At 32.0% G+C, this 25,186-nt stretch overlaps 3 protein-coding genes across 3 annotated transcripts; 2 read left to right on the plus strand and 1 right to left on the minus strand.

Moving 5' to 3' along the window:
- Nucleotides 1-11,469: 11,469 nt before the first annotated feature.
- Nucleotides 11,470-16,335, plus strand: LOC126677667 (uncharacterized). Its single transcript, XM_050372412.2, has 4 exons — nt 11,470-11,987; nt 12,107-12,263; nt 12,620-14,760; nt 14,948-16,335. The coding sequence occupies exons 2-4, from the start codon at nt 12,122-12,124 to the stop codon at nt 16,241-16,243; spliced, it is 3,579 nt and encodes a 1,192-aa protein (XP_050228369.1). The 5' UTR covers nt 11,470-11,987; nt 12,107-12,121; the 3' UTR covers nt 16,244-16,335.
- Nucleotides 16,336-17,797: 1,462 nt separating this feature from the next.
- Nucleotides 17,798-18,639, plus strand: LOC126666218 (E3 ubiquitin-protein ligase SINA-like 10). The gene is made up of 2 exons (XM_050359224.2): nt 17,798-17,884; nt 17,959-18,639. Exons 1-2 carry the CDS (start codon nt 17,798-17,800, stop codon nt 18,637-18,639), a joined length of 768 nt encoding a protein of 255 aa, XP_050215181.1.
- A 446-nt stretch (nt 18,640-19,085) lies between these two features.
- Nucleotides 19,086-20,671, minus strand: LOC126664975 (uncharacterized). The gene is made up of 2 exons (XM_050357613.1): nt 20,036-20,671; nt 19,086-19,856 (listed from the first exon to the last, which is right to left on the minus strand). The coding sequence occupies exons 1-2, from the start codon at nt 20,094-20,096 to the stop codon at nt 19,249-19,251; spliced, it is 669 nt and encodes a 222-aa protein (XP_050213570.1). The 5' UTR covers nt 20,097-20,671; the 3' UTR covers nt 19,086-19,248.
- Between the last annotated feature and the right edge of the window lie 4,515 nt (nt 20,672-25,186).

Genomic DNA, 25,186 nt, shown 5'->3' on the forward strand with positions numbered 1-25,186 from the left:
TGTGGATCCACTGCTTACATTGTCCACCGCCGCCGCCGCTGTCACCGCCATCACCGGCAACAGCTCAAATATAATTAGTAGTACAATTACAATTGCTTTGGGTTGCTTGATTGAGTTGGATGGTTGAATTTTAAAGAAGATTCCCATCATTTTCTTATTTATGTATGCTGGGTTTGATCGATTCGAACTTGAGACAATTTGAACAATAATAAATATTGGAATCTAATTAATGAACTTATAAAAAATTAAATGACGGATTCTGTTAAATTTGTTTGCAATCATGTGTAAATCTTTGGTCCGTAAATTCTTGCTAAAATTCAGATTAATCATTTTATTGTTATTATGTATGCTGGGTTTGATCGATTCGAACTAGTTTCGCATTACGTGCTATGCACGTGGCTCGTAACATAATTCATCAATGAATATATTAATAAATTTATTATAATTATATCAATTTTTTTATTTATAATTAATATTAAATTAGTTAAGAATTTTTGTAAAAGTAAATATAATATATTCGGTTATTAATTTCTTTTTTCATACTGAATTTATTCTTGTTTTGGTTTTATAATAACCATAATTAAATAATTAACTTAATTTTATTAATAATATCTTTAAAAATTATAAGATAGAAATTTAAATAATAATATATTGACCAAATACAGTATTTTAATTTTGTAGTTCAATCAAATTAAAAGATAGGTATTCCTACTAATTTGGAGACAATTTAGTTATTTTTTACATACTAAAAATTAAATTGGAGATAATTTAGCTATCTATTCTAATTAGGACTTAATTACAGTAGTGATTAATTAAATAATTGATTTGTTAATGACTACAAAATTTTTATTTAATAGTAAATTGAAAAGGATTATTTATAATTTAAAAAAAAAATTATTGTCTATCAATTTAGACTCATGTAGAATTTGAAGTGAATTAATTTCTTATGTTATTGTAAACTAATTAATATTTCTATCAATGACTTCTGATAGAAATCTCATTTGTGGAATTTAATTTGTTCAAATTATTCATCTATAATTATATGATTAATCTAAACTGCATATATGTAAGATTGACATAAAAGTAAATAATTAAATAAAGTAATAGATATCATTTCAACCGAAATCAGCCTGGCTACCTTAGCTACCCAATTCTCATCCTAGCGGAAGCAGAATTTTTATTTCATGTGCCGAACATGCATTTGTTGCTGTACAATAATTGTACTAATTAGTGTAGTACACTTATTTTGAGGGTCTTGTATGAACAAGCAATAATCCAAGGGATGAAAATAAATGTTTCTAATTTTTTTAAAAGAGATAGACCTATTTGTTAGCGGAAGTTAGCGGGTTAACTGTTAATATCAAGTATTTGTTTAAACAGACTAACAACAGTCTAAGAGAGTTGGGGGTCGAACCCCCAACCTCATACAATAAGAAGAGCTTAATCATAAAGCCAAGCCTTCAAGTGGAATGGTTCTAACATTTGCTAGGAAGAGATAATTACAGGTTTCTAAATCTATATGGGTAGTAATATTAAACTTGTCAAGTCACTCAGTTTTTTTCAAATTACAAAAAAGATAATAAATTTAAAAACAGTAAAAAAATATCATTATCTTTTCAAATTATTTCAACATCATGTCACCCGAGGCAAACCATATTGCTTAATTGCGGTTTTGCCGGTATGTCACGCCAAAAGTAGAAGACTATTTATCTCTCCTTCGCGTCTCCACTTAGCCTCTGCCACCTAGGCTAAAGACAGATTGAGTCATTAGCATCAATACCTACTACTGCAAGCAGTTGCCCTCCGTATAACCTCTTCAACCAGCAACCATCAACTGAAATTACCCTCCTACATATTAGTGATATGCACTAGATCAATCTTGTTTGATCATGTTGACTTTATCGTTTTGTTATTAATTGGTTAACACTTTTATTATTATTTTATGGGTTAATGTAAAAAAAAATCACGAACTTTACATGTTTTCTCATTTTAATCACGAAGTTTAAATTTTCTCATTTTCATACACGAACTACCACTTTTTCCCAATTTTATACACGGTGCTGAGGTGGCACTCATTCATTGGTGTAAAATGACCTCTACCTCAGCGAATTACACGAATGGAGCCGTGACACCTCAGCACCGTGCATGAATTTGAGAAAAAATGATAGTTCGTGCATGTGAGAAAATTTAAAGTGCATTATTACAATGGAAAAACATATAAAGTTCGTGAATTGTTTTTCTGCAAGTACATTGTTTTGACTGTTTAAGTTGGTTATCCGCAAGGTTTGCTACGGATTTTGGTACAACCATACCCATACCCTAGCGCTGGTCACGATTCATGAAAATGGGTCGTGACAAATACACCATCAAAACCCTAGTTACAACTGCATCTACCCAGAAAAAAATACAACCACAATAACTGCCGAATACTATAGACCAATCCAACTTGATTTCTTCATCTTTTTGTTTCATGCCTGCTCTTCTTAACTTGTGCTTCATTTTGCTCTAACTTTCTCAGTAACCCAAGTATGACATCTTTAACTCTATAAGACATGGATGGATCAAACCAGTAGAAGAAATCACAACCTTTTCTAACTGTAACAAAAAGATTTAGAATATTCAATTTGATAAATAAAAAGTTTATGAATGCAAATTTACTCCTATAAACCAAAGTATTTACATGATAACCACAACAACCAAAAACATCTTCATGGGTAAGTTTAATCCAATATGTTCCTAATACAGCCAGTTGATTGCATTGACAATTGAGAATTGATGTTTGATGCTCAATTTTGCTGACTATTTTCAATGGTAAGAAAATTAATTTTAGGGTTTTCAGATATAAAATTAAGGTTTCATTTAGGTTAGGATGAACAGAATCGAAGTAGAATTCTAAATGTAGTGATAAAAAATTGAAGGACTGAAGGTCGCAGAAGAAGAATTGAAGGATCTAGGGTTTAAGGTGAGAAGAAAGGATGAATCGAATTAGGAATAAAAGGTTATAACCGTTTTTTTTATGTTGAAAGTAAATGGGAGAGTTGAGGTGGCACCTAGATGGCGGAGGCTAAGTGGAGATGTGGAAGATAGACAAATAGTTTCCCGATTCTGACGTGATGTGTAGACAAAAACGTAAAAAAAATAGTGCGTTTTGAGTCGGGTAACATCTTGTTAGAATAATTTGGAAATTTAGTAAATTTTTTTTAATGTTTTAAAATTTAGTATTCTTTCTATAATTTGGAAAAAACTGGACGACCTGACAAAATTAATATTCATACGGGTAGCTTTAAATATAAAATTGATACCAGTTGTGTTGGAATAAAGTAGTAAAGACTAAACCTAAGACGCAGATGAATTGGTAACTTGGTAAGACTCTCTCTTGGGTTAAGTGATATCATAGGTTTGAACCGTACTCATGTATGCAGTCGTTTAAAATTTGGAGTCAAAACTTTCTCTCCCGCAAGGTACCTAAATGGCTCGATTGGATTAGTCTGAATATGAAAGGTTAAATGTGTCATTTAATAGTTGCAATCGGTGAAGATATTTCATGGAATTAACAAAAAAAAGTAGTAAAGGCTCATGCTTTCCCCCCTTAATCCGAGGTCTTAAATACAAGTTCGAAAATGAAACAACTTCAAAAATATCAGGAGATAAATTAATTACCGTAATAGTTTATATTCGGATAGTTTAAATTATTCGGAACAGTGACTCAATAAAAAGTTCCTAAACCAAAGAATCAAGGATTAGTGCTAAATGCTACTTAACACAAAAGAATATATGGCCTAGTCAGATTTGCATCTAGTGGTCCCACTTTGCACAATAAAATAAAAATGTGGAATCATATAAATAAGTTGGAAAGAGATTCATTTGGAGGGATCTGATTTCTTTTTACTTATTTTTTGGGTGCTGAGGTGAGGTCCAACTAAAATAATAGGGATGCTCCCATACTTTTTTCGTCAACTGGGTCCACAAGAAACGGCCCCACAATGTTAATTATGATTTTAAATTTTAAAAATGGTCCGTCATTTCATTAGCATTGAACAAATAATATGATATTTAATTGCATCAAGTATGTGGAAGCGTATTTGTGTATATATAAAAAAGTCAAGTGGTGAATACATATATAAAAAAAAGCGTACAGGTATGGTCATGATGTGAGTAGAAGAAAAGGAAGAATAGAATCATAACTTAATTAAGAATTAAATGAAAAAGATTCTTAGTAAAGCATTGAAAATTATTTTATTCTATTAGTAAATTTGTTCTCCATTTGGCCAATTTGAGTCCATCAACCCTTCAAAACAAATTCTCATTATCACACCTTCATTTGTGTTACAATTTTAGTATTCGATAAGTAATAAAAAAAGAAAGTAAATGATAAATAACTTAAAAAAATACAGTAAAACAATTAGAATGTATATACTATAATGTAATGTAAAAAATTACTTTGCTCTTTTGATTCGTGATTCGTCCCCTACTATGGTACATATTCCCCCCAATGTTCCCTTTTTATTGGTTTGATAAATTGGTATAATATTTGTTAATAACTTCTGATATATTCTTCAAGAAACAATTATTTAAAGTTGTGTATTTATATATGTTTAATTGATTGACATTTGATGATGTAAACCTGAATTATGTTTAAAATTAATTAATCAAAAAAGTTAAAAGAAATTTATAGAGGATTTCGTAACGTTTTAAACGTTTAACTTAAATTTCTAAAAAGGTTAAACGTTTAAATTTATTTCGTAACGTTTGTAAACGTTTGACTTAAATCGCTAAAAAAATTTATTGGTATTGAATCAGAAGCAATTTACATTAACTAAATTTATAAGCAGTACTTAAAAGTTCATAGAAAAGAATGAGTCACCTAACCAAAAACTTCACATGGGCAAGTGGGCATGTGTCTCTATCAAACAAAAAAATGATTGAAATGTCCTATACAATTGAATTATTGAGTTTAATCAAATCTAAAATTCGAATTAAAATTTTAATCTGATCATAGCAAATTATTGTTCCAATTTATAAATTTCAAAATAAAAACTTTCAGAAATTAAAGTTATAAATATTGGACTGTTATATTTATTTTTAATTCGTTAGTGAATAGTGATGCAATAAATTATGAATTATATAATATAAAGTAATTTATTTTTTTAGATTTATATATGTAAATAAAATAATAAACAATTATAGTTGAATAAATTAGTTTTTATTTTATTTTTATAAGTTAAAATATCAATTGAACCGTTTCATGTTATTGACTAGCTGTAGAGTTTCCTAAAATAAACAATGGGGTCGGCCTCAATCAACATAAGAACTTGATTATCCTGCCCTAATTATACAGACATTCATATGTATTCCATTTGCTATTTACGCATCATGTTTCTCGCTAAAATCCTTTAGAACATGCCTTTTTTAATCACTTTTTGAGAAGAAATATGTAGATATCTATGCTATTGGGATTTACATTTTAATTGTTTTCTTCAGGTTTAATTACTTTAAATATTATAAATCTTAATATATTTTATAATTTTTGACACGAACTTACAATTTTAGTAATATTAGAAACCAACTTTTAAATTTTAGAAATCTAAATTTAAGTAGAATATTAACTAAAAAATATAAATAGAAAATGTAATAAATGGAAAGTTGAATAAAAATAGAAATACATTAAATAGAACTAATAAAATAAAATATTACAGAAAAAAAATATTAAAATTATATTTTTTTTCATCTCTTGCTAATTTTATACTAGTTTAATGATTTGATTGCGTCATATGCTCCTTTTTTTACAATCAAAATGCAACTTCATAGATGTAAATCAGCTCGCAACACATCACACAAACAATACGGAGGATTATCCAACAATACCCTTCGTCCTGACATAGAATTTGTGGCTCTAGCAAGATAATGAGCAGCACGATTTGCAGAACGGTAAGTAAAAGTAACCTTAACATTAACCATGGTTTGATTGCATCATATGTTCTTTGATCTCTTTATTTACTGTGATTCTAGTTGCATCTATAAAATATAAAATTTATTTTTTTTTTGTTTATTTTAAGGGGTTGCTAACTTAATGCTAGAGTACTCGATGCAATTCAAATACCAAATAATTTTTTGTCAAAAAATGTTTGTTGATACGGAGATAGTATTTATTCCGGTGTCCACATCAATATTCTTTATGACTTAAAATTATTTGGTGTTTCGAATTGCAGAAAAATGATAGTTCATGTATTCAATCGCCAAAATTAATAATTTGTGTTTGTTTTTTTGGAAAACATAAAAACTTCGTGTAAAAACTGCAAAACACGCTAAAATTTATAACTTTTAAGTAATTAAACTTTTTTATCATTAACATAAGGGTTTGCTATATTATGTTTTCTTGTAAAAACTGCAAAGTAATTAAAATTTATAACTTTTAAGTAATTAAACTTTTTTATCATTAACATAAGGGTTTGCTATTTTTATCACAACCTATTCTCCGTTCTTTTTTAGTTGTCCATTTAGCCAATATTACACATACCAAGATAATTCTCCTTCTGTCTTAAATTATGAAGAAAAATACTAATATAGTTGAAAACAAATACTAATAATTTAGTTTTTTATTTTAATAGATGAATACAACATTTTTTTATATAATTGAGGAGAGAAGAGTTTATAAAAAAAAATTGAACTCACAACCCAGCAGAATAATGTTCATCGCTTATATCATTTGAGTTATAATCAGGAGCGAAGCTACACCATACCCAAAGTGGGCTATTGACCACCTTTTCTTTTAATTTTTTAAACAAAATTTTTATAAATCAATAAAAAAAATACTTTAGCTTTTTCCTTCATGTACTGCCCACCTAAGTCTGTAATTTTATCTAACATCTTAAATTTATAATATTATAAAAAATTGACCTCCTTTAGAGCAATTTCTGGTTTCCTCCTTGGTTATAGTTTATTGGTAGATGAATGCAACATTTAATTCAATATTAAACATGTCAATTCATCTACAATAAATTATTTCCGATGCAAATATATATCAATCAATTTCTATATTATGTTTTCTTGTTTGACTCAAGAAGTGATAAATTATACTCCCTCCGTCCCACTCTAATTGACAAAATAATTAAATTACAATAACCAATACAAACTAATAAATGACATAAAAAGTTACTTGTATACCCTTCTATTGATAATAGAGCTAATTAATGCTATTAGTATATTAGTCAAATTTTCATTAAATATTCACCATTTTTCCATAAAAGACATGACTTTAAATAAGGATAAATATGGAAGATTAAAGAAAAAAAATTATAGTTATGTTAGTTTTGTATTAGAATGGGACACCAAAAACTCCATATTTTGTCAATTAGAGTGGGACGGAGGGAGTAATTGCAAGAGACATTATAAAATGGCTTAATATCTCAAAAAACTCCGACCTTTTAACTCCTTTTCAATTCTACCCTGACGTTGAAAACTGATTAATTTTATCCTATTTTGTATTTTTGTGTTTCAATTGTACCCTGAAATATTAAATTGACGTCCTTTTCATGTAGAAAAAAATTAAAAAAACGTTCTCCATGTCTAACATATATTAATTGTATATGTTGAAAATTTATTTAGATTTAACTAAATTAATTAAGAATTTAAATTAATTTTAATTTGATTATGATTTTTAGTTAGTTTTTAAAATTAAAAGATTTATTTGTACTTTTTTGAATGAAAATAAATTTAATTTTATCTTTAAACTTAGTTAATTAAATGATTTCATCATTTAAAAAAAATATAAAAAATTAAAAATTAGGATACAATTGAAACGAGAAAATGCGAAATACGGTAAAATTGACCAATTTTCAACGTCAAGGTAAAATTAAAAAGGGGCTGAAAGGTCAGAGTTTTTTTAAGGTATTAGGCCTTATAAAATTGGGTTTGTGACTCAATAATATTTTTCATATTTTATCAGTAATTTAATTTTATTATAAAATTTGTTTAATTTGTTTAATTTATTTTATACATTTTTATATATAAATTTATGTTATTCGTAATTCAACATTTGATGAATATTTAATATTAAGTGTATGTTCTGTTTTTTTTAGAGTTGTTGCATGAGAAGGTGCAAACCAGCTCATGGTTCCCTTCTCTGTGGCAAGAAGGGCTAACCAAGCTCCGGCTCTAGCTGTCATGGGTCCAACCATCTCAAACCAGAATACTATAAAGTAGCTTTTGTTTACCTTTAAAAACAAAGGCCTAATGTCTTAAAAAACCACGACCTTTTAGCCCCTTTTCAATCATACCCTGACGTTGAAAATTTGTCAATTTTACCCTATTTTGCATTTTTGTGTTTCAATTGTACCCTGAAAAATTAAATTAACGTCTTTTGCGTTTGGAAATTTGTTTAAAACATTCTCCATGTCTCGCATATATTGATTGTATATTTTTAAAATTTATTTAAATTTAGTTAAATTAATTAAGAATTTAAATTAGTGTTAATTTGATTATGATTTTTAGTTAGTTTTTAAAAATAAAGGACTTATTTGTACTTTTTTGAATAAAAAAGAATTTAATTTCATGTTTAGACTTAATTAATTGAATGATTTCATCATTTAAGTAAAAAAATTAACAAAAATTAAAATATTGGGGTACAATTGAAAACGGAAAATTCAAAAGTGGGTAAAATTGACAAATTTTCAACGTCAGGGTGGAATTGAAAAAGAGTTTAAAGGTGAGGGGTTTTTGAGTGATTAGGCCAAAAACAAACTTCCAAATATCTTTATTCCAAACAATTTATGGCCACATATAATAGTAGCATTTCTTACATAGTAAAACAAATTATTCAACTTTTTTATTTTTTTTCCACTTGGACCAAAATTAACTTTCTTATGTTATACTTTGATTTTGCCTGACCATAACAAAAAGGCCAAAAGTACAATTTTACCCTCATATTATATTAGGGTCGTTTGCATCTTGAACGCTAATAAATTTTTGTTCTCATATGAAATCAAGTGTTCTTAAAAAATAGGGATGGACAAAATAATCGGTTAAACTGATTAACCAAAATTAGAAAAAATCGAGCTGTAAAATGTGGTTAACCGGTTTAAGAGTTAAGCTTTAAATTTTAATTTTTAATTTTTATGGTTAATGATTTAGCTTTAGGTTCTGTAGTTTTAAAAACCGCGGTTAACCAGTTAACCTGTTTGTAAATAATATATATTTTTATAAATTATATATATATATATATATATATATATATGTTTTTAATGATTCAAATAAAATACAATTTATAATCTACACACATAAAAAATTCTAAACACAAAAAAATATTTAAAGAATATTTTATTTAGAATTATAAAATATTTACCTAATTGAAATAGGAATATATAAGATTTATATTTTAATAATTAAATAGAATGGAGATTAAAGTTTAATTATTAGATTATATTTAAAATTTTATATTTTTTGTATCTAATTTTTTTAATGTTTACATGGTTAAAAACCGTAAAACCGCAAAACCAAATTGTTTTAAATGGTTAACCATTTAAAATTTTAGATTTAGGTTTTTAAGTTTAAAAATCGTACTAATATGAACCGGTTTATAAATTATCCTAGCGGACCGGTTAACGATCCATGCCCACCCCCTATTAAAAAGTAACAAAGCATGCCCTCTTTTGATAAAATCTAAAATTTCATATGATATTTGCGTTGTGAGTATAAAATTAACAATTCTATTAGAAGAGCTGAAATAATTTTTTCTTTCACATAGCACTACTTGTACTAGAGATTTTTCATGTACAAAATTCATTAAGTTTTTATATAATATATGTTTATTGTTTGATATGATAGAAAATTATGACAACGTTAATTTTTTTTTGAAAAAAATTATTTGATTTTCCAACTAAAAGGTGGAACAAAAACCCTATAAATTTATGAATCTATGTTTAATCTGAATAATGCAATTTGTACATCTGGATTTCAAATTTTAATGATTAAAAATTTACAAATATAGTAAATTTTATGGATTTCAAATATCTTTAAGCTTCATAATAACGTTAGCTTCTATACGGGAACAAACAAATAAAGAGTCAAGTTGCAAACCGACCAGAATATAAGGGTCAAAATTATATTTTAGTCTCGAACAAAACAAACGGGTGAAGAAGACACCAGTCGTGATGATGGGTCCTTGTTACGGGGCCCAGAAGTCACAACCATTTATAACTTTACACCTAAGCATTATGGACCCCATTTAATTTCCAAATGGCTTGTCAATTTCAACCACTGATTTCAATTTTAATTTTGTGTTAATTTAACAAAAATGTAGTTTTCTGGGTTCCTACTTGTTTGGGTTTTGGTCCACCATTTTGATAGTTACCTTTGCTTTGTGTGCCCTTTTCAACTTTAAAGAGTTTTTCTTCCAATCTCCACATCACATGTAGCTTCATTTGGTGCCAACAGTTGCTAATTTTATCATTCTAATTGTCTACATCAACTTAAATTTCATTACTTACTCAATTATGAACATTACAATATTTACATGTATATAATTATTTTTAAAAAGGAATGACAAGGATTTTATGAGATTTATATAATTAATTTAACTCAGATTAATATTTAAAATAAATAATTGATTGAATCGGTCTTCCAAATTTGCAGTCAAGTCTTGCTTGTTCATTGTCATTTGTCAATTTGTTAAAAAATTCATATTATGCTACTTACAAAGTAGAACTCAAAATTATTAAACCTTATAACCTAAAAGAATTTGAACATGTACCATTTCATCAATTTTATTTTTATTAATTATAATACGATTTAAGAAATTTGGAAATTGTAATTACATCAATTGAACTTAATTTGACTCGAGGAGCAGTTATTATTGCATTTATTAAATTAAATTATGAGAAGCAATAAATATTTGAATTGTTTGGATGCAATTAGATTGTAAATTCGTACAAATTTGCCAAATTTGTTTTGGACGGTAGGGTTAAGGACAAAATAAAGAGTTGGTTACAAAAATTATTGAATCGTTTTGGTAATGATTTGCGGAAACAAAATTATGAAGGGAGTGGTGCCCATCAATTATGTATGCTCTCGCAGTTTTAGATCGATTGGCAGCTTATGAGAAATACAAAGTGTACGATTAGAGAGGAAAAGTGTTTATGAAAAAAATTAAACTTGCAATTTTAGCAAATTATTATTTAATATTTATATTTTTTGAACTGTAGTTCATTGTTAAAAAAGTAAAATTTATAAAAAGTCTTTTGTTTAAATAAAATATCATAAATGAATTAACTTGTAACAATGTATATTTGTTCTAATTATTTAAAAACTATTCACGTTGAAAATAGTTTTTTGTTTACACCCTGACGTAGGGAAAAACCGTTCGTATCTTTTTTTGGATTTTCATATTTCACCTCTATCTCAAATAAGGGTATAGTTGAGTAGTTGATGATTTAATTAAGCTAAATATGAAAATATTAAAAACAAGTGGCTAATAATCACCCACGGACCCTGACTTTAGGGGTACCTTACGCTAAACCCCCTGATAAAAAAAAACGATCAGTAAACCCCCTATTCTTTGTGACGGCTGCACGTAAACCCCCTGAGCCCATTTCTCGCCGATATTTTGGCAAAATGATGACGTGGCACGATATATTCACTGACGGCTCTGCAAGTCACTCTGCATGCATGTCAGACATGTGTAAGAATGTGTAAGGCTGTGTAAGGTTGTGTCGGTTGACTTTTTTCAAAAAAAAAAAAAAAAAAAAAAATCATTTTTACCGCTCGGTTAAAAATCACTTTCTCTCTCTAACATTTTTAACTTTTCCCTCTTCTTCTCCCTTAGTTTATTTGATTTTATTTCTGTCCCAAAAAAAAACGTCCTTTCTGTTCTTTTCGTGTACCTACTTCGTTTCTTCTTCGCCTTGATCGTTTCTTCGTCGCCTTCTTAGTTTCCTGTTAGGGTTTGGTTTCTTGATCGTCTTCTTGGGTTTTCTTCGTTTCTTAGCAACTGGGTATGTAACATTTTATAATTTCTTGAAAATGGAAATTTTTTTGAATTTTTGAAAATGGGTTTGTGTTTATGTTATTTGGTTCGTGTAATGTATAACTTTAACAGGCTTGTGGTTGGCAGGTGTAAAGGGAAAAAATGGGGAAAAGAAAACGAGAGCGAAGGGAGCGGGAAAGGCAAAGTGAAAGAGACAAGAGATGGGAAAAAGGGTCAAATAGTCGAGATAACCCTTTACAACTCCATGATACTGATAGTGAAAGCAGTCAAGAAGTAGTCGAAGGTACGAAACTTGTGTAAATGTTGACCTCATAACCTCTAGGACCACTTATGTTGAACTGGTGTGCTGAAAATGAAGTATGATTTTTGTGGGTCCATTTGTGATAATATTTCTTTATATGCTTGCTTTTGGTGAAAATTTGGATTTTGTGTTGGCTTTGTGAATACTTTATTGTGGTGTGTTGGTTTTATGAATAGTTTATTGTTGGTCTGTTCCTGTTTAAAATTAAATATTGTTGCTGTGTTGGTTGTTTAGGATATAGAGAATTTATTGTCGTTGTTATGTTGGTGGGTGTATCCAATTGTGCGGTTTGTTGGTTTGCTTTAGAAATGAATGCATTGGTTATTCTCTTTTTGCAGTTTCACCAGGAGGGGGCAAATTATTCCAGATTAATTTACATCACCATGGGGATCTTGGTGACTTGGCCTATTATGGTGGGGAAGTTCAAAGTAGGATATACCATATTGGTGAGATTGAAATGTCCAACCTTGACACATGGTGTAGGAGGCTATACGGCGGAAAAGCCATTGTTGATTACCATTGGTGTCCGAAGGGAATCGAATACCGGGATGGGATAAAGGCGATAAACCATGAACAAGATTTCAGGGAAATGGCTGTGACAGGATTAAAGGCAGGGTCTGTTGAGGTATACGTAAGGGAGTATTCTGTCAAGGACATTAAAGAGTTACATGAAAAGATTAAGCTTGACTTGGAGCCTCCTCCTCTCCCCCCTAGTACTGTTGTTATTGAGGAGCTTGTGGACCCGGAGGCTGGGCCAGGGGTAGAGGTGAATATACCAGTTCAAGATCAGGGGCCACCTGTGATTTTACCAGAAATTGAGGGGGTTTTGTTGATTGAGTGGCACGGCAACAATGTGCAGGCACCAGTTATAGATGCATTAGAGCCGGAGGATGCAGTAGCGGGGCTGGAAGAGGGTGTGCAGGCTGCAGTTGTAGATGTGGTGCAAGAGGGGCTGGATGAGGTTCAGGAGGGGCTGGATGAGGTTCAGGAGGGGCTGGATGAGGCGCAGGAGGGGCTGGCAGAGGGTTTAAATTTAAATGAACATGAAGAAGTGGTTGGGACAGAGAAAGAGTCTGAGGCCAGATTGGAAGAGGTTACTGAAGAGGGGGAGGTGCCAGAAGGGGGGCCAGATTGTCCCCCTTCAACTCTAGAGAGGATGGCACAGGGTCTATTTGATCATATGGCTGAGGAGCTAGAGGGCATGGAGGGGCTGTTTGATGACGATGACCAAAATGAGGTTCAAGCAGAGGAACACTCCGGTCAAAGGGGGAAGAATGAGGGTGAGAAGCCAACTCTTGACGACGTCGAGCTAAATGTCGAAGATTACATCGTCGACCCAGACTACGACATATGGGACGACGATGACGATTTGATAACGGAGCTTAGATCGACGGGCCAATATTTTGAAGAGGGACCAGATGCCCAACATGAGGATGATGTAGATGTTGGATCTTCACAGAGATCTGGTGGGAGACCAAGGGGAGAGAGTCAGGCAGAATTTCGCCCGGGGGGCGTTGATAGAACTATACATCCAGAAGCTGACGAGCAGGAGGAGGAGGTAGACTCGGACTACATTGCTTCAGATGATAACAACACGGCTTCCGAGTCTGACGGTGACGGTCGGGTGAAGTTCAGGATGTTCAACGAGGAGAAAGAGATGGAAAATCCAACCTTCAAGAATGGATTGCAATTTGTGAACAGAGAGCAATTCAAGAAAGCATGTAGGCAGTGGGGCATCAAACACAGGTATCAACTGCATTTTCCTGTCAACGAGAAGACCCGTGTCAGGGCTAAGTGCTTTGACAAGAGTGACAATGTACCTAAGTGTCGGTTTGAAATATTTGCATCCAAGCAAAACATGTCAGATCCGGATGATGAAACATTCTTAGTGAAGACCCTGAACTTGGTACACACTTGCCCGAAGAGAAGATCGAATTTCCACATGACCAGTGCCTATCTGGCTGAGAGTTTCTTGGAGGAGTTTAGGGCCAATCCAGATTACAACCCTGAGCAGTTTGTTGCTAAGATTGCACGGGAGCTGAAGCAGAAGATCAGTGTGCAGACGGCACGAAGAGCACGACTCAGGGCTGTAAGAAAATTGGAGGGGGATGAGGATGGGCAGTATGCTAAGTTGTATGACTACCGAAGGGAGGTCCTTCGAACCAATCCGGGGAGCACAGTGGATTTTAAAGAGCCTCGAGGAAAGTTTGCGGGTATGTACATGTGCTTGGCTGGAATGAAGAATGCCTTCCGGAATGGGCTGAGGCAGATCGTTTGTCTGGACGGTTGCTGGTTGAAGGGGAAGTATGGGGGTCAGTTGCTATCTGCAACTGGGATTGACCCCAATGATTGCATGTATCCTCTGGCTATGGCATGGGTGAAGGTTGAGAATACTGAAAACTGGACGTGGTTTTTGGAGCTATTGAAGGCTGATTTGCATCTGGGCAACAGGACAACCTTCATGTCAGACAAACAGAAGGTAATTGCTTTCCATAACAGAACATTCATTATATAAGCTGGTAATTGCTTTCCATAGTTGTGCATTTTTATCAGTAAGGTCCATAGTTGATCATTTAGTAAACGTTAGGGTCCACAGTTGATCATCTGTTAAACGTTAGGGTCCACAGTTGATCATTTGTTAATGTCTTTAACTTGTGCTTCTACAGGGCCTCATACATGCACTGGACGCGCTTTTTCCACATTCAGAGCACAGGTATTGCTGGAGGCATCTGTGGGCAAATTTCAGAACCACCTTCCACTTGCAACATTTAAAGCCGCTTATATGGAACATTGGGATTGCAACCTACACATCCAAATTGAATGCTGCCATGAAAGTTTTGGAGAATACTCATACGGCGGGCTACAACTGGATTGAGGAGAGATCTAGGGAGCATTGGTCCAGGGCACATTTCAGGCCGCAAGTCAAGTGTGACATATTGCTGAACAATTTAGCGGAGGCCTTCAATAAATATGTACTGACTTCGAGGACGAGACCTATCTTGACGATGTTTGAAATGATTAGGACTCAGCTGATGAGGCGGATCCATGACAAACAGATTTTTGGGAGCAAGATTAATTCGCGGTTGTGCCCTAAAATTAGGAAAAAACTGGACAAGATAATTGAAGAGGGTTGGAATTACACCGCACACCCTGCCGGCAGTCCTCAAGTGCAAGTTATAGGTCCCGGAGGTCAGTTCGTGGTAAATTTGGATGAAAGGACTTGCACATGTAGGCGTTGGGACCTCACTGGGATTCCATGCGTTCACGCATGCCCCTGTATTTATGAGAACAATGAGGTCCCAGAGAACTATGTGGACGACTGCTACACAAAAGCCACCTACCAAAAAGTGTACAGCTATGTTATCAACCCTTTGAATGGGGCTGATATGTGGGAAACCGATCCAAATCCATTCCATATCATAGTTCCTCCCTCGCCTGTGCAAACAAAGAAGCGGGGTAGAAAATCGACGGTAAGACGAAAGGAAGCGGAAGAGCTAGAGCAGCAACATGAACAGACTGTACAGGAGGCCCATGCAAAGAGGGCAAAGTTAGGACGTAAGGGGCTTCAGAAGGTTAAATGCAGTGAATGTAACCGATTTGGCCACAACAAACGGACGTGCAAAAAGGACAATGACCAAGCTGCATGTGGGGGTGACACTCAGCCAGAAGCAAGAGCTGCAGGGGATGAAACAGGGGGAGAAGCACCAGATGCAGGGGAGGTTCCAGGTGGGGAGTTTGGAACTGGAGAGCAGGCCCCAACAGGAGAGTCTGGCGTACACCTAAGTGGAGCCTATTCTGCAACAGAACAAGCCTCGGTTGAACAGCAAGGTGCAGGGGAACCCAGTCATGACACTTCTATACAAGCTGCTCGAGCTGCTAAGAGAAAAGGAAAGAGGCCTGCTGGTCGAGAAGTCCCTTCGCGATACAGGGACTGTTTGAGGAAACGAACAACGAACAAGTAGTGCAACAAAACAGATGGATGTATATTTTGTACCATGTGCTTTTTGTTAAGGAACGTTTTTTGTTTTGGGCAACACATGGATATATTTTACTAGATGCCCCAACTTTGTTGTGTTTAGAAGCGTACGGTGGTGTATGTGCAAATGTAAATGGTTGGAAATGTTATTCTGAATGGTTTTTATTTGTGTAAATGAAGTTCGTTTATGATTGTCTTTAATTGTGCCAGATTATGGTTGTCTTTTATTGTCATACGCTTGAGTGAAAGTATAATATCTCCTACGGCCCTCCATGTATTAGCAATAATCAATCATGGACCCTTTTGTTTTCTTATATGATCAATCATGGACCCTAATATTTCATTATTATAACAGACCTAGCCCCTATGAAAAACAACCCAATCATCCTTGGCCCACAGTGTGGCCCATAAATATCCGCCTACAACTCATCCAGCCCCACTCATCCAGTGTTTAACGCTTACAACTCAACTCAAAAATTACAACCAAAAATGGAAGGAGTAGCTGCACAAGTGGTTTGCGATTGCGGAATCCCATGTCGCCTAGACATTTCTTCAACGGATAGGAACCCCACTCGAAGATTTTACGCTTGTTCAAAGCGAACTGTAAGTAATTCATGTGCTTTACAAAAAAATTCAAACTGTAAGTAATTTACATTAATTTTTTGACCTTACTTCGCCTTTTATTTTTTCGAACTAAATTTGTCCAGAATCAGTGTAATTTTTTTGCCTGGCTAGAGAATGACATGCCTTACCAAATGTCGGTGGTCCGAAACTTGAAACTTGACCTCCATGTCATGACTGTTGAACTGGAGGAGGCCAAAAGTTTGCTTGCTGCTAAAAAGGACGAGTTCCAGGGATTGAAGGAGTCCCATGAAATGTACATAGACGAAAATCAGGGATTGAAGGAGTCCATTGAGATGTTTCGCGATGAAAATGGAATCTTGTTTGAGGAAAGCGGTCTACTTTTTATGGAGATAGACATACTGAAGGGCCAGATCAAGGACATGGAGGTCAAGTGTGCAGACTTGGAGAGGTCAACCAGGAACATGAAGTTTGGTTTTTGTGCTGCTTGTGCAGTTGCAGGATGCAGTGTAGGCTTGCATTGCATGAGGAAAAATTGAATAATTATTAAATGATGTTGCTTCATTATTATTATGGGTTGTAATGCTACATATATTAATTAAATAATTTTTAATTTCAGACAGTGTTTTTTTAATTATGATAGAGCAATTAATTAAATATGCTAGAGTAATTATTAATGATGTTTTACAGCCCAATATCGCTAATTGTACATACTGACTTGTCTTATCAGCATTAATGTTGTTTAAGAAACCAATATACCCTTTCATTAACCAAAATCGTCATTAATGACATCCACTCACTTGGGAAACAACACACCGCTTAAGTGAAGAATATGAAAAGACATCTATCCAACTTCTTTAAATATGTAATCATGCTTACTTACTAACACACACAAAGACACTTATCATTCATACTTAAAGTGATCCACTTTCGCCTTCATCTTCAAAACAACGCAGCAATGCCTGAAAATAGAGTCCGTTCGTTTGATCTTGAACTCATGGACTGTGCCGTATGCTGTGAACCTCTACGCCCTCCCATTATTCAGGTTTGACCCCACATCATTTATATATTTATTCACTTTAGGTTATTCTTAATTTTCTAACTTTTCCTTTTCTTCAGTGTCAGAATGGACATGCAACATGCAACTCCTGCTCTGTAAAGATGGGTAAATGTCATGCTTGCACTTTGCCAATCGGACCGATGCGCTGTCGGATAATGGAAGCAGTCGTGGAGTCTTTAACGGTTTACTGCCAGAACAGAGTATATGGTTGCCAAGAAAGCTTCAATTACGACGAGAAGACAGATCACGAGAAATACTGCTCTTTTATAGAGTGTTCATGCCCGATTCCAGAGTGCAATGTGAAGGGCTCGTCCGAAACCATTTATGCTCACTGCAAAGAGTTGCATCAAGATATTCTCACACTATTTAACTTTGGACGTAAATTTGCAGTTTCTGTGGACATGCATGATAGGGGTTTGCTTCTCCAAGAAGAACAATCAGACGTTGTGTTTGTTCTGAACAACACGAAGTGCTCTTATGGGAATATTATAACAGTGTTTTGTCTCGGCCCATTGTCAAACGGAAGCTGCCCTTATGACATCGAAGTGAAGTTTGATGAATCGTCAGTGCACAGGTTTCATTCTTCTACCAAGAATTTTCAAGACACCAACAAGTATTACCGTTCATTGACAGGATTCCTTCTTGATAGTAGCGACCAAGAGTTTTTTGCTGACGGGTTGATCAAGATGGAAATTTCGGTATATCGATCGTTGGAGCTTGGTTCTGCAGATGATGTTTAACGCTGCCCTTAGTCAACATGTTTTCTGGTTTTCTGTTGTAATTTGGAATATTCTAGTATAGGTTTTATTTTTTTGCTTGATGAATATTGTAGTATCGTTGATGAATATTATAGTTGTAATTCGTAGTTGTTTTATTTTGGAAATTTGTTTATATAATGGTTGATTGATATATGTTGTATCTTTATGGTTGACTAATTTTCATTATTGATAGGGGTTAATGTTGTTTTAATAAATTTCAAAAGTGCGTATTTATTGAAGGGTCCACAGATGATCAGTAAGAATACATGAGGGTCCATGGCGGATTATAAAATAAAAGTATAGGGTCCATATGTAATTATCAGTTTCATGGAACATGTAGGTCGTTTCAAACGAACCGAACGACGATAACTACAAACTTTACTCAATTTCAATAACAATAACAACCAATATTAAAAACAAAACAGCAATAACATAAGCAAACAATACATTCCAAGTTTGTAATCAACATTCATTTTGATCTAAAATCCAAATTGTCACTAATAATATAAAATGCAACATACATATTAACCTAAAAGGTTACAAATGTTGTTTCATATGGCCCAAAAATAGGTCAATCTAGTGTCTCGGCCTTCAGTCTGACCCACCAATCTGCTGCTGCTCCTCCGAGGGTTCTTCAACTGCTTCAATTTGCAGCAAATCCAGTGGTTCACCTTTTTCTTGACCTTCAATATGCAGGACCTCCACTGGTTCACCGGGACCTTCAATCTGCGGCACCTCCACTGCTTCCACAGGACCTTCAATCTGCAGCACCCCCACCGGTTCAGCCTCACCAACACCCTGTTGCTCCAATGCATCATCCCCATCTTCAAGTTCTTTCAACTCAAATAATGTGTGTCCAAATACAGGCCTTAGGTTGCACACGTCAACACAACTTAACTTCCTAACATACACATCAACACTACCATCTTGTGTCCCAGCCAGTGCCATGTCCATGACATGGTCATCATTTTCCATGGGAATTAATTCTTCAGTATACATGCCAGCCCGCCTCCAATAATACATTAACAATCCCTCAACCTTCAATTCAAGTAACCACTTATCTAGACTATTTAATCCTATATCCTCAATATGAAATTTTCTAACAGCCAAATCCTCATTAAAATAACCAAAGTCTTCAAACTGTCCATTGTAGTTCAGAATAATTTCAAAGACCTCAAAAAGACAATCTTCAGTACAAGCTGCTCAAACCAACAAATAAACAAAGACCAATTTTTAATTAATGAACCAATGAAAACCAAACCAAAACAACAGGCAATGACGAACAAGAAATAAAATACCAATAAAATTCAAAAACAATCACCAACGAACCAAACACAACTCAAAAAAAATTTCTTCCGGCGAAAAAAAACACACATACCTTTTCGTTTCTTCCCTTTTCTGTCTTCTTTTCCCATTTTTTTCATTTCTGTGGATCCCATTTTCTGTTAAAGAACAGAGACCTCGAAAAATATTTAAACGAAGAAAAACGAAGAACTGAATAGGGGCGAAATAACACACAAGATGGAAGAGAAGAAGATGAAGACGATGGACGGCGATAAGAGTGCAGGAGTAGTAGACCTAGGGTAAGGAACGAAAAAAAAAGGAACAAGACGAAGACAGGATGAAATATTTGAAAATATGACAATTAAAGAGAATGAGGGGGAACAGAGGGAAAAGTTAAAAATGTTAGAGAGAGAAAGTGATTTTTAACCGAGCGGTAAAAATGATTTTTTTTTTTTTTTTTTTTTTTTTTTTAAAAAAGTCAACCGACACAACCTTACACAGCCTTACACATTCTTACACATGTCTGACATGCATGCAGAGTGACTTGCAGAGCCGTCAGTGAATATATCGTGCCACGTCATCATTTTGCCAAAATATCGGCGAGAAATGGGCTCAGGGGGTTTACGTGCAGCCGTCACAAAGAATAGGGGGTTTACTGATCGTTTTTTTTTATCAGGGGGTTTAGCGTAAGGTACCCCTAAAGTCAGGGTCCGTGGGTGATTATTAGCCAAAACAAGTAAATAGAAGGGTTATATCATATTTTTTTATTTAAAAAAATATAAATAAATCCTTCACCTTTAAAAATGTTCAAATAAATTTTAATAATTAATTGCTTTTAAAAATTTATTAAAATTTTAATAATTAAAAAACACTTTTGACTCTTTACTGTAATCCTCTGATTTACGAACCCGCTATTGCATTTTTTGCAAAACTAATTAATTTTTATTATTTATTTTTTTCGGGTATTAAGCGAGGAGAAGGAGGAAATCCTTGTCCTCGTTCGAGAAGAGGAATTGTTGCTCCTCTTCTCAGGGGAGGAGCAGCAGCTCTTCGCACTCCTCGTTTATGGAAGGAGGAGCAAATCGTTCATGAAGGAGGAGCAACTCATTCTCCTCCTTCAAGAAGAGAACCGAAAAGAAATTGAAAAAATATAAATTGATTTTGTTTTATATAAATTGTATTTTTTTATGGTTTTTTATTCTAAAAATTATTGATAACTAACATAAATTAAACAATTATTATTATTTGAATTTTTTTAGGGAAGAAGATATTTTTATACTATTAATAACATTAAAGTCCAAATAGAATATAAGCTATAAATGAAGTATAATTTTTTTAAAAAAAAAGTCAAATTAATTCTTTGAAATAGAGGTGAAATATAAACACTCAAAAAAGGGTGTAAACGTTTTTTTTCCTACGACGGGGTGTAAATGAAAGTTTCAATGTGTGCGGTTTTAAGTAATTAGACCTATATTTTTAATATTTTATGTATATTTTCATATTAATAGAATAATTATTTATAACTTAAAATAAATTTTCATTTAAATAATTTCTATCAGTTTTTGTATAATTATAATATCTATCAATTAATAGATTAAGATGGACTTGAGGAGCAGCTCGAAATCTTTATGGTCTTCATCTAAAAAAGGGTACAAACTGAGTTCCAGTATTTGGGTCCAAGGTGTGGGAATGACAGGTTAGACAGATTTAATTTTAGGATTAACTCATTGCAAAGACCTTTGAAATATACATTATCTTTTTAAAACGCCCCTCAATTTTAAATTAGTTTTTCTTCACTTTTATTTTTTTATTTTTTATATTTATAGATCTTTCAATGGATGTCCGTTAAAAAATACACGTGTTTGACAGACACCAATCGAATGGCCTATTAATATTTTTTTTTATTTATAGACCCTTCGATGGATGACTATCAAACGCGTGTAATTTTTTTAAAGGACATCCATTAAAGGACCTATAAATACGAATAATGAAACAAAGAGTTAATTTGAGGCTGAAGGGAATTTGAGGCTGAAGGGTTTTTAAAACAAAAGGACGTACAGTCGACTCTCTGATAATTCATACACATGGTGGATCAAAAATTTATTAATTATTAGAATTATTAATTTATTGAATTTGTATAAAAAATAAGTTATAAAAGATATTTTAAAGCATCTACCATAATAGACCTAATATTAATATTATATTATAAAAAAACTAAATAAATACACTTTTCAATCACTCAATTTTAAAAAAATAATTTTATATTCAATTTAAAAAAATATCAATTGATATCAAACTAAAAAATAATTATTAAGAAGTTGTATTCATAAAGTAAAATAATTTTTAATATTTTTATATTAGAGATACTTTACTTATTTTAATTTGTTTATCTAATAACTTCTTTTAAAATTTCTTAAAAGAATAAAAAAGTCATAATTTGATGGTATTTTAACTTCCAATTTATGAATTAAGATTAATATTGCCTCAAATAAATCATCAATTCTTATATATTTCTTTAAAAATATCTCTCTAATAATTAATATTCATGTAGAATATATTTTAAATTTTATTAATTATTAAATAATAGAATTATTAATTATCTGAAGTGGAACGAAGTTGGTTCTCTCAATTTTCTATTAATTATTAGAATTATTAATTTATAAAATATTAACTATTAGAGGGTCGACTGTATATTTTATGGAGTTTAAAATAGGTTAATCCTTAATTTTGTTCATTCATTGCGCATGGATTAAAAGTTTAGTGCTTTCGAGTTTCAGATAAAATAACTTTTTTTCCTTAACTTGTAAAATTATTTTTTAACATATTAATTTTATTTAATTGAAACCTCTTTAACAAGCAATCTCATTTATCTAATCTATATCTATATCTATATATATACTATATATGAAAGCAAAGATGGGGGGGCAGGCAAATTTACCGAATAACCCTTTTTAATTTATTATAAAATAAAGAGTTTATAGCCATTAACTAATTAGTTATTTAATTAATCACTAAATAAATATTATAATTAAAATTCTAAATAGGATAGATAGCTAAATTATCTCCTATTTAATTTTTTAAGTGGAACATTACTAATTTAGTATGAAAAAATAGCTAAATTTTCTCCAAATTAGTAGAAATAGCTACCTAAATTGTCTTAAATTAATAGAAATAGCTACCTTTTAGTATAAATTGAGGTTGAACTACAAAATTAAAATATTGCATTTGATCAATATACTATTATTTAAATTTCTATTCTATTACTGTTATAAATATAATTAATAAAATTAAGTTAATTATTTAATTATGGTTATTATAAAATCAAAAAAAGAAGAAATTCAATATGAAAAAAAATAAGTTATTATTTATAAGTTCAGCTCTTTAATATCTTATTCTTTGTAATACGATAATAAGTCTAAACTTAATTCTTAGTTAAAACAATAAATTATTAAAATTATTAGTTATTGATTATGAATAAATAAATATGATATAATAATAATAAATTTATTAAGATATGCATTGGGGAGTCATGTTACGAGCCACATGCGTAGCACGTAATGCAAAATTAGTATATTAAAAATGAGAAGAAAAAAAAATCTAAAAGAAAAAAATACTATAAATAATGTCTTCACTTTTTGAAAAAAATATAGCATTTTAATGGCTGATATTTTATTTCTTTAAAATAATATTTTAAATTATTAAAGTATATCAAATTAGTATTTTTATTATTTTTCAATTAACGGCGTGCTAAAAAAAGTAAAAACAATAACTATATTTGCTTATATTTCGTTGTCATAAGTAGGGTCGTGCATTCGGTTAGTTCGGTCACCGAACTGAATAAACCGAACACCGAAGTTTGGTAAAAATCCCAAACCTAACCGGGCCAAATTTTAATTTTGGCTTACACCAAAGCGAACCAAAAAATTCGTTTTGGTTTGGTTTGATTCGGTTAAAAACCGAAATTTTTTATTTTCTCTATTTTTTAATTTTTTATCATAAAATTAATTCTTATATTAAATAATACGTGTCTAATAAATGTTTTTATATATTTATTAGTATTTTTATATGTTTTATGAAATCTATTAACTTATATATCAATTACAATAAACAAATATAAATAAAAAAAATATAAATTTACATAAATTTATATTTTTTATTTGATTGTTCGGTTTTTTGGTTTTTAAAATACAAAAACCGAGCACCAAATTTTTATCTAATTACAAACCGAACCAAACTATAGTTACTAAAAAACCGAATCATAATTGTAATTTTGGTTTGATTCAATGAAACGATTTTATTTGGTTTGAGTTTTGCACAACCTAGTCACAAGTGCAAGTGATACTGTTATTTGCTCACTTTGGTGAAAGTTTTATTAAACATGAGGGTATGAGATTGTTCATAATCAGCAGGGGTATGGTATTTGGTTAGTTTCGTGCTTGGTTCAAATGGATTGCAAGACTTTTTCTTGGTTTAACAGTGATGACTTAATCGTATCGGATATGTTAGATTTACTACTAAATGTTTTCATCGAAAAGATTATATCAAATGAATTTTGTATTTTGAGTTAATTAATTGTATTATTAGTAGCGAAGAAAGTGACGTATACACTAAGAGGATGTCAATCTAGGTGAGATGTTCGGGTGCGTTTTCTGATTTCCCGACTCCAACAAGAGGTTATTTGTGCCAAAAATTAGTTTAAGGGCTTATGTGTATTTTTAAAGAAACTATAAGAATTTTTTATACTTTCTGCCTATTTCTAAAAGGAAAAAGGGTTATTTATGCCCCTAAAGTTTGGCTTTAGGATCAAGTAAGCCATTAACGTCCGAAAAGGTTCAAATATGCCCCCGACGTCTTAAAAAACGAACAAACAGGCCCCCCAATTTTGACAACTAGTCCTCCAACGTTTCATTTATAAGTCAAAATAGAGGCTTGGTTGTTCACTTTTTAAGACGTTGGGGTCATATTTGAACCTTTCCGAACGTTGAGGGTTTAATTGATCCTGAAAGTCAACCTTAGGGGCATATATGATCCTTTTTCCTTTCTAAAAACACCCTTTTAAAAAATTTCCAACATTTATAGTGGTGGATTAGTATCATTTAGTTTTCCAACAAGTAAAGAGAGTAAATATTTTTCTGCAACTAATCGTAAGACCGTGCATATGCACGGAATATAATTAATAATTAAATTTACAAATATATTTATATATAAATATTGGCTAAAATAATTTATCCAATTTAAATAAAAA

The sequence above is a fragment of the Mercurialis annua genome, linkage group LG1-X, assembly GCF_937616625.2.
Source record: "Mercurialis annua linkage group LG1-X, ddMerAnnu1.2, whole genome shotgun sequence".
NCBI classification, from domain to species: domain Eukaryota; kingdom Viridiplantae; phylum Streptophyta; class Magnoliopsida; order Malpighiales; family Euphorbiaceae; genus Mercurialis; species Mercurialis annua.